General features: G+C 34.9%; 1 protein-coding gene across 1 annotated transcript; it reads right to left on the bottom strand.

The window, feature by feature from the left end:
• LOC132311885 (protein BTR1-like) lies at positions 1–10,057 on the bottom strand. The gene is made up of 8 exons (XM_059810031.1): positions 9,630–10,057; positions 7,844–8,082; positions 7,506–7,612; positions 4,213–4,406; positions 1,913–2,040; positions 783–878; positions 651–712; positions 1–548 (listed from the first exon to the last, which is right to left on the bottom strand). Exons 1-8 carry the CDS (start codon positions 9,709–9,711, stop codon positions 455–457), a joined length of 1,002 nt encoding a protein of 333 aa, XP_059666014.1. The 5' UTR covers positions 9,712–10,057; the 3' UTR covers positions 1–454.
• Between the last annotated feature and the right edge of the window lie 1,366 nt (positions 10,058–11,423).

The raw sequence follows: 11,423 nt of genomic DNA, 5'->3' as shown, positions 1-11,423 counted from the left end.
TTCCAAAACAAGAAATAACATTTTACTGATAAAAGGATTCTTCAAAAAGAAAAAAAGAAAAAGTCAAGCCAAATATTTAATCAACCTACCAACATATCTGAGGCATACCATCTGCTAAATGAAATTTACAACTGTTTGTGAAGTGGATGGTTAAATTTGGTTAATAAAAACAGCTACAATGGCCTCTTCCAACAAATTTGTTCTCTCAAACATTTCCAGTAAACTGAGAAGTCAACACGAATCTCCTTCAATGAAAATTTTTGGGTTCTTGCTACCCACCACAGCAGATTTAGACATTTCAATGGTCACGGTTCCATAATTCACCCAATGCGTATAGAAATTGCAAGAAAGTCCACTGACAAATTTCTCAATAAGAATGAATAAGGTGACGTTATAACCAACTCCATCACCTCTCAGAATTTAAATTCTACCTTGTGGGCTATGACGGCCTCAGCTATCCGGATTGATCTCTGGGTAATTCTACTTTGTGGGCTATGAGGGTCTCAGCTACCCGGATTGCTTTCTGTGACCCAGTGATAGTCACTTTCCTGCCAAACAAGGGGCAAGAGAATCAAAAAGTGTTGGAGCTTTTATTTTCCCATTAACTCATCCCACCAAAACCAGATAGATGCCTCGAAAAGATTATATACCTATCTGTTGTTCCAGACACAAAATCGCCTCTGTCTGATATTTTTATCCTAGCCCCACTATACTGCAAAAGATGAAGTGAATAGTCAGAGCTTGTGCCAAAAAAGAAGCCAAAACAAAACTTGTTTACGCACCTGACTTATTTCCATAAGACTCCTTCCACCACGGCCAACGACAACCCCGATACGCTCATCTGGAACACCCATAGTCACCGAGTTGCTCTTATCTTCCTGCAAAGCACTAGAATAGGTGAATGTTGGACAATATATAGTAGTAGTGATAAGAAAACTTCCAATCTGTATGACCACACTACTACATAATTTTTTACAGGAAAGGTACATTTGAACCTTTAGGACTGGTCTATCCAAACATTTCTTTTCATCCAGTTTTAATACAGATAATTGATAACAATTTAAGTTTGATCACTATAGCTAGGATGAAACAGCAACGCCTGAGATTGTACTCCAAAAAATTGAGCAAAAAACCTATAATTGCGTCCAACATAGAGTGACCGTGAAATCCTAGTCCAAACAAAACACAAGGAAATGTTCTAAATAAATTAGAGCCCATAGATATCCAGCATTTTATTAAAGCATGTGTACACATACAAAACTAGATGAAAAGTAATTCATTGCTTTTAACTTTTTTGCTCTAACTTTCCACGACACTGCCCATCGTGGTCCAAGGACAGTCCCATAGAAGTATATATACAAAAGAAATATAGATTAAGATATGAAATAGATTAGCCTAATGCATGGACCAAGTGGCCAATATTCTAAAACATAACTGTTAATTGCTCATAATCCGATATCAAAGAATGGTATGCTGAAATTTCAACTTGGACTAAGATTAATCTAGAACCGATAATCCAAAAAATTACGGATCAACACATGTAAGAACCAGCAACAATTTCAACATTATTACCTTCTGGGGGAAAAAAAAAAATTCATTTCCACATTATTCAGGTGAAACATTTAGCACATGTTGTTGCATTGTGCGACTTTCCAAATTCTGGTTCCAGTGAACCAAGTGGAAATATAAGACTTGGAAAACAAGGAGCTATAGAGCTAGTGGTTTTCAGTGTGGAAACACTTGAAGATGAATTAACGACGACCAATGCCTCTAAGCATGAAGCCCATCTCTTGGCACACCAATAAACAATTTCAAGAAGGCTATCTTTTATGTCAAATTAAAATGATAATGGACAAATCTGAATAGAAAATTAAGTATTCTGAATACAACAAGCTATCATAAGGAAACGAACCTTGCTATTCTGAAACTTTCTTCCAGGTCCACTGGGTCCAAAATTCATTGCGTTGTACCCAGCTGGTCCAACAGAAGGAGGACGCATATATGGATATGGAATACCGGGAAAACCAGCAAACATAACACCTAGCGTTCAAATTGAAGGAAACTAATTAGACATCAAATTTTCACCATAATAATCGTGATATAATATAATATGTGACTGCACAGATAAGTATGCAATATAAATCAACACTTCTTGAGTACTGTTATCAATAAGCAATGCTAGAAAACAGAACTGATGACCAACCTCATTATAAGTTTCCCCATTTATTTGTTAAACACTAATATAAAGCATAGGACATGTGGGATGTTGATAATAAACTTTTCATGAACCTGCAGTTTAACTAAATTCAAGATGCCTGGTTTCTGCGAAGGAAGAATCTCTTTAAGGGGATTTAGGCATTTACCATTTTCCAAAATAAATTATACAATTCCCTTTGGAATTACTTACAGAAAGAAAAAGAAAAAAAGAAAAGAAAATGAGATACAGGATACAACTATACAAGCATAAAAATATATGGAACGTATTTGTTTAAAGAAATTAAAAATCAAGATTCCACAGGATGGGCAATCCCATATTAGAGTTCCACATGAGATGGTTCTCCCTTCATTAGACCAATACCATCATCATTGAACAGTCTAGAGAACCAAGAGGAGAATATGTTGGAGAAGGAAACTAAAAACGGGAATCTCTTTTGACAACATAACGAGTTGTAAGGCCCCTTTGAATTCTAACAGAATCTAATAATAATTTTTTTGTCTCATCTGACTCATCACTTGTGTTATTCTTGTAGAAGACGAAAGGCAGATTCGCTTTTTGTCCCGTGAGGCAAGGTGAAAGCCTTGAACCATGAGAAATAATAATTTTATTCTGTAAAAGAAGTCTTAAACTATAGAGAATAAAATATTAAAAATTAAAATTAAGAAACAGCTTAACACATTAGATGTCATATGCTTTGAAACAAAAACCTAGAAAAATATTTTTAAACTGGAAAGAAAATGATATCCAACATTCTATTAATAACATATTTTTAACAAAACAAAAGGCAGGTAAACAGTAATGAATAACCTTACAGTGAGAGCATGGCCCTTAACCCTTAACCCTTAACCATCGAAGAAATATAAAGTACTAGATTATTTTCAAAACCCAACTGTAACCTACAGAGTTTGCTTTGCTTTCATATGCTCTCCGGCGACTGATCCTTCCTTATGCTCTTTTTTTTTTTGGTCACAGTATTAGTGTTCTATACATCATTATCACTCTCCTTTTACATGACCAAGTTTGATATTGATTATCCATTCGCATGAGAGTGGGTTTCCTTGGAATTTCTTGTCTGTTTGACCCACCTTGCTGATCTTTTCTCAAACCACTTCCTTGGAGCATATCAAATTATTTGCATCAACCCAGGCCTCCCATTTCAGCTTGGCCCAATTGAAGGGGATTGGTTATGATGATAAAATTTGAAGTTTTCTAGTTGAGAACCTACATACATTTTTTATTTTTTTTTCCTAAACCTACCTACATACTTCACTGCATCCAGAACTGAATTAAAATCAATCCTAGAGTAATTTTTTTTTTTTTAGTTTATACTACTTCAAGCGCTGTTTTTCTCTCTTGTCCACCCTCCTTCCACCTGGGTTTGGAGATTCCAGCACCTGATCAGGAAAGAATAATCAAACGTTACCATGAAACTGAAATCCTACCTTCTTTGCTCTTGCAAACAACATGGTTCCAGAAACTATAGCAAAGTTAGGAAGAATATTCTTTTATCAATACTAGATAGAGCTAATAGTATGGTCTCCAGATGATACAAATCAGTTGGTTTCTCTTGTTGGAAAGAACTTCAGAATTTTGTAGTCACAACTTAAGCCAATTGACAGCCAATGGTTAAACCGGAAATGACAAATATGAACCTAATATGCAGTAAATCAAAAGATGATTGCATAGATGAAACAAAAAGCAAAATAAAGAGAAGTAGAACAGCAAGAGCAATTTTTTTGCTTCAACAGAATTACAAGTGAAATATTCAAAGACCTGCTTAACATGGCCATTGAAGTAATCAAATACTAACTAGTAATTCTTGCCAAGATAGATAGATAGCTAAGGGCACAATCATTAGTTGAGATTTTGTTAGAAAAAACTGATGTTCAATACAATTGAAAAGACGCATAATTTATCCAGTGAATACGAAATTAGCAACTGGTACTAAAATAGAAGCATGATTAGAATGAGTAAATTAATTGAAGAAAACATACCTGCATATGTAAATGGGACACTGAAGGACTGTACGTAATAAGGATCCTCTGCTAACTTCGACAGAATCAATTCAGTAGCCCGCATCAGCTCGTCTAAGGTACCAGTCAGTATTATTAGCCTATCATTCAATCCAATATAATTATTATCCTGAGTGGATATCTTAATACCAGCTTGGGAATCTTCAATAAAAGACCTGCTCAGACGATACACAAATACAGCAGTTGTGAATACCGATATCGTAAAAATAATTATTTGATCATTGAACTAGAAACAGAATCATCAAAAGATGCTAAATATTTTATACATCCAGCATTAATAATTTACATCCTGCACAGTTGGGAATGGTACCATAAAACAGTGAACTGTCTGATTGTCTTTTGTTTCTTCATTAATGAGAATAGTATATTAAACAGTATACAGAAAAGCCACACTAAAAAGAAGGGAACATGGCCCCATGCAAAACCCGTAAAACAACAGAAAATAGGAAAACAACATTACTCTGAGTCAAACAACAGTACAAGTCTACTCTATGTCAACAACAAATTACTATGATACAAATGTCTGCAAAAATGGTTGAGGGCAACTGTAACAAAATGCAGATCAACCAATTATTTAAAACAGGGGAGAAAAATAAATAAATAGGCAAGGGAAAATGGAAGAAAATGGGTGTCTACACTTCTTGAAGATTACTTTTACAGAGGCCTAAAGATACAATTAGGCTGATAAGTGAGCTTGGAAGCCAAGGGAACCATTGACATGCAACTATTTAAAACACACAAGACTCTTAAGATTGCCAAACTAGGATAGGACCATAAAACAAGAGGTCATATATGGTTAACACTAATACACATCACAAACTGGAGAATACCAAAATTGAACTTAAAAAAAAAAACCTGGAAAAATCTAGCCCCCGTCTTACCGACATTAATTATTAAAAACTGAACAATCAAAAGAAGAGAGAGGGAAGTTGATTAAAACTTCAATGCTAGTCAAGCACCCTGGAAGGTCCTAATTTGACTTCAAACTAAAATCCTAATCTATTTATCATTTCAACAATTGGCATTAAGAAAGAAACTACATACGTACATCAAGAGTTTGAAACTACGTCTACCACTAAGTGCAGCAAACCTCGCCTTTAGAACAAAAGGTTTTTTCATTTTTTCTCAATTGGGTCCAATCATTAGCAAGGATGGGGCTCTAAAGATTACAGGTGCAAGCTCCATTGATATCTGAGGGTGGTTCCAGACCATTATCACTAACCTTAGTGATATATATCATAGAACATGGCATTGCATGCTGCAGTCTAATCAGTGTTAGTATGATGATTGAGTGTAGATTAACTACATCTCTTAGTTCCAGTAAACAAGGGGGATGTGATGGTGGATGTGAAGCTTACTGCCCTCGGTGTCCAATAAAAAAGGATCCAATTTTAAGGGTTGTTTGGATAAGTCCATTATTGTTAAGGTTATCCAAACAACCCTTAAAATGACATTACCCTGTGCTAGTCTTGCCAATGCAAATTGCTAGGAGGGGTAGACTAGGTATACACCTAAACTATGCCATTATTTCACAAAGTGGTATCCGCATTTACATGATTGATACTTACAGCTTACCATTGTACCAAATAATGTCCTTTTGTTTAGTGATGGCTTAACCCAAAACAGCAGTCATGATAAGATCTTTGACATTTCTTATGGAGTTGGTCACACGACCATCAATGTTTCTCTTTAAAAATCTATACAGATTGATTACACCTCCATTTATAACCACCGTTTATAATCTTGAGCTTAATATAAGCTGGCTCGCTGTCACAAGATCAATAGAATCCAGAAAAGTACATCATGTAGCAAACAATAATCATAAGAAATGGATTTGTTAAGATTATCCAAACAACCATTAAAACGATGTTACCCTGTTCTAGTCTGGCCAATGCAAGTTTCTAGGAGGGGTAGACTAGGTATACACCTAAACTATGCCATTATTTCACAAAGTGGTATCCATGCTTGCCTGCTTGATACTTTAAACTTACCATTGTACCAAATAATGGCCTTTTATATAAGTGATGGTTTAACCAAAACAGCAGTCATGATAATTTTGTATGACTCTACTCTTTTTTTTTAAACTAAGAAATGTGGAAGATATAAAGCACTCTGTTACACTTGGCCCCCGAATGACCAGCTTAATAACTCCACCACTAGAATCATGGTCCCAAACACCTCTATATAGTGTCAAATTTTAACCACAATATGTGCTTCAATGCATAGCTCTTATATAGTAACTTTTACATACCAAAGTCAACTAAGCCTATAACAGCTCACAGGTTCCAAAGGCCAAATGAAATTTAAGATACTAACTTTATTTCTGCAAATGATAAGAGAAGGAAAAGGTACAAGAAGTCATCTAGTATCCTTATCATTTAATTGTTTAAGAACACCTTCAAATGATTGAATCCAATTCCAGATCCTCACTCTGTCAATCTCTGCTCTAATAAACATCTTTAGATAACATGATCTAGACTCCTTACACAAAACCTACATCACTGTTTCTATGGAAAACCAGATTAGCCAGATATGCAGAATCTGACCTTGAATCATATCTTTTAATTAATTAATTATATATAACCTCTACCTTTAAGTGAAAGTGTAGGTTGGGAATTGGGTTTCTTAGTGACAAAGAATCTTGCTCATTATCATCTTCAGATATTATTTTATGTGTGCCACTACCAGAATATTTTCTTCATTCTCCCGGTCATCAACATCCAAGTTGTTCCTATTCACCTAACTCCCAAGATCACAATGACATGTTAAAAACCAATAACACTTGTTACACTGGTTTACACTGGTTGCCCAATTACTTTTTTCATGCTACCAGCTTGCATACCCTACCACTCCATCAATTGTTCAAAATAGCCTACTCTATCAAATTTCAGTACAAATTTTTTCAACCAAATGAAAAAGAACACAAACTGCATAAAAGAAATATAAACATCTACTATATAATCTCAAGGATCAGCACTGTTGAACAGTCAAGTGCTGTACTAAGTACACAGTCTTAAGTGGATAAGAGATTTGAATAATTACATTAAAAGAAAATTTGAAACAAATAAGAAAAATCTTTGCATATTTATAATGAAAAATGGAACAAATACAAGACAGAAAAACGCACATACGCTTTAAAGTTTCGTAGATAATAATATTGAGGGTGACAGCTACTCCTTCGAACAGGAAAATAGAAAATATAGCAGGAAGAAAATACATTAAAAGAAAAAATAAACAGGGAGTAATATTCATACTTTATGGTGGCTCCTCTCTTCCCAATTATTCCACCACAAGAACCGTTTGGTGCAATTAGTCTAACTTTTGTTCTTGGATCAACTTCTGCACCTTCTTCACCATAGAACTGACCAACAAAAGGAAATTTGTTTTCAAATGTGTCTACAGAATCATACTAAGAACTATGTCATTTAGGAGAAATTATTTGCTATCCTGGGGTTACAGATTTTTTAGTACCCTGGCCAATGGACACTCATTATTTCCCTTGATGATAGGAAGTATTAATTCATCATTGGCCGAAGGTACTACATTGTCGGTACCCCTGGGGTACCCAATAATTTCTTGCCATTTAGTTTACCTCATTAAGTAACTTAGCAAGAATTAGTTCCACCGCCTTGAGTATATCATCAACTGCTCCAGACACCATAACAATCCTATCAGATGTCCCTGGAAAAAATTCATGACTGCTTGACAGCTGAATTCGTGCTCCAGACTGAGTCTGAAAATCAGCGACTGCTGAGCCACGTTTTCCTATAACCGATCCAGCTCCAGCATTTGATACAAGGAACCTAAGGTATGTGTTCTTCTCCGTATAATCTGATAATGGCAATCATGAAAGAAAAAAACATAACAATAAGCAAAAAGAACAAATGTAGTAATATTGCATTCATATACATGTTAGCACATGCATGTTTAATTTCATAAAAGTATTTGATTAAAGTAGCATCAAACTATTAAAGAGAAATTCAACCCATCGTATCAATCACAGTTACGCAATGTGTATGTATAATTATCAAGGCTGACGATGGCCATAAAATAGGAGGGTATTGTTAGTAATATAACACTCTTCCATAAATGCACTGTCACAAGGGTAATGAAGTGAATAGACCCAACCATGCTAACACGTTTATTGTCAGTTTGTCACCAAAGAATTTGATGAGGGATAATTCTTAACAACCCTGATGCAGCACGAACTTACCCTGCAGTGAGACCTAAGTACCTAACACCATGGTCATCTCTGTAAGAGTTTTGTTTAGAGCACTTTGCCTCCATTAAAACATCATTTCATAAACAATGAAAATCAACAACTCACAGCAGCAAAGTACTACATGACAAAGTTACCATGGAAAAAAAGGGTACTACATGACAAATTTTTATCAGGCAAAATTTATTGAAGTTACTAAACAAGGAGCATTACATAAATAGCTAAAAGCACTTTATTATCAAGTGCAATCCGAATATACAAGAAAAAATAAAATAATATAATAACAAATCCACAGGGGCATCAGATCTGAAGGTTATTTATTGCCAGCTGTAAAAGCCTAGAGAACACCATTCTCCCTGTAATCAAAAGTGTTGGGGAAGGTGGATCGGATTGACACTAACCTGATTCTGTTCAGCTCAAATGTCAATTTTAGAGATATATCAAGTTCTCAATATCAATCCCATCAAAACATCAAAAGAAAAATTGAACAAATTCACTTGAGCAACTTCATTTCATCAATCAATGAACAATTCGCGTTAAATTTAATCAACTACAACAAATTGCAACAAACTTGACCCTTTCTAGGGTTTCAATTCAGACACAAAAAAAAATTAAATAACACCAACAGCCCTGAATTTTGAAGAAACTCACATTGTTATTCTCACACTGCACTAGCATACATTGAATTTGGAAAACTATAAATAGGTAGGTACAAAAAATAAATAAAAACATACACGAATAAGCGGGCGGTGAAGCCCCGCTCCGCCTTGCAATAGCTGCTTTAGGCGGCATGGCAATGGCAACGAAGGAAGTGAAATCACAGCCACTCACTAAAAAGAAAAGGCAAAGGTCAAGCCCTATGAGTGGGTTAAAAGAATGTATGTCTATGGCTTCGCTTTATCCGCTTGCGCGGCAGTTACAGTAAATCGGGTTCAGAGGTCAATAGAAGCTCTCTCAACAGAAGCTAGCGCATAGCCCTAAAAAAATTAGGGGAATTGGGCGATTCACCGCGAAGAACGGAGACGACTTGGAAATGATGAGCAAGCAACGCGCATTTTAGACAAATTCAAGCATAGGCAAGCAATGGAGCGAGAAAACAGATCCAAGACCACACAGATCTTGATGAGAGAGAAATCTAGAGAGAGAAAGAGAGTCGTACCTGCAGAAGGCGAATCAAGCGGAGAATACTGCTTCGCTGGAGCCTCAGGAGATGAAGCGTAACGAGATTCTGGCGATTCCATTGTTAACTCCTTATCTTCGTTGACGAGAATGAGCTTTATAAATATGTATACACGTAAATGTCTATATATAGAGACACAGCAACGGTTAGAGAGAGAAACTGAAGTTGTAGATGAGACTCGCACTGTTTAAACGGTTAGAGAGAGAAGGTGAAGCTGAAGATGTGAAGTGTGTGTGTGTGTGTGTGTGTGTGAGAGAGAGAGAGAGAGGAGGTGTTTAGGTGGTGCTTGTGCCGCTTAAACTGGGCATGGAACATGTGCCAAGCTGTAAGACGTGGTGGGCTTGTGACAGTTTGCGCAGAGCTTTCTCTCTCTTCAGCTCTCTTTCTCACTCTTCTGTTTTGTGCCGTGAAAAACCTCCTCTTTGCATATTAACTTTTAGGCTTTCTTTTCACTCACGTAAATGAGAACTAACAAAAACGCAATCCTCCATCTTTTTGCATGACATTTATATATATATATATTTATTATTTTAAACAATTGTGTTTGTTAATTTGATTAAAATTAAAAAAAAAATGAATTTAATTAAGAAATTAGTCTAGCAACAAAAACTCTCAGGTCACATTATAAAATTTTAAAATCTGAAATCAAAATTTTCTTGCAGCAATCTAGAAAAATATTTCTGTAATTATTAGTGGATTATAAGGTATTATTCTCTTGAGACCACCAACAAAAAAATATTGTCAATTTAAAACTATTTTCAAGATCTATTAAAAAAAGAATATTTGGATTGTGAAATTATTTTCTTTCTTTTTCTTTTTCTTTTACGCTGTTATATACTCGTAATTGTTTTCAAAAAGGAATTTTCAACTATTCTATTATTTCTCTCAAAGATTCGTATCTTTAAAACCTTGTTTTAGACATTTTTATCTTTTCCGAATGGGTAAAACCTTGCCAGCTAGAAAAGGGGTTTAATCCACAATCTTAAAAATAAAAGAGGGCTAATTAATAGTCAACCATTGAACCATAAACTTATTTTGTTTTACTCAAGTAAACAATAATAATAATAAATAAATAAATAAATATTTTTAAAATGACACTGTTTTCTTCGGCCTGCAGTTGGCTGGACCAAGTCTATCAGCTTGTTGGGCTCCAGCTAGGTTTCAGGCCTCAGCTTGTTTTTTATGCTTAATTTGAATAACCCATACCTCGCTGTCCCAGTCTCTCCATTACAGTATATACTGTATCGAAAATAAAGGGAGCCTTAATTTTTATATAAGTCGTTTTAAGACAGTTGCTAATGAAAACAGTATATACTGTATCGAAAATAAAGGGAGCCTTAATTTTTATATAAGTCGTTTTAAGACGGTTGCTAATGAAAAATTTAACACTAAAGCTCTGTTTATTTCAAGGTAATATTTTTTTTAGGTAAAATAATTTTTTATTTTTATTTTGTTGGTATTTGACAAAAATTTACGTTGAGATTGAAATCAAGTCCATCGGGTAGGACATGTAAAATAACATACAAAAAATTGATTTACGACAATCAAATATTAAAAAATAAAAAAATATTTTTTAAAATATATTTTATGTCCAAATAAACGTAGCCTAATAGGACGATTAAGTCTCACCATATTGCTGTTATCCAATAACGACCATTTTGCCCTACCTAACTCCTTGCCAATTTCCATTTTGTCAAACAATCATTTTTGCAAGAGAAAAAAAAGGTTACAACGACGTTTCGTGAAATTGCACTTGTCATTAAATACAAAGAC

This window comes from Cornus florida, unplaced genomic scaffold (genome assembly GCF_030987335.1).
Source record: "Cornus florida cultivar Cherokee Brave unplaced genomic scaffold, ASM3098733v1 CherokeeBrave_3.0.0_Hap2_Chr06, whole genome shotgun sequence".
Lineage (NCBI taxonomy): Eukaryota > Viridiplantae > Streptophyta > Magnoliopsida > Cornales > Cornaceae > Cornus > Cornus florida.
Note: the sequence above shows the minus strand (reverse complement) of the source record. Positions and strands in the feature narration are given on the sequence as shown.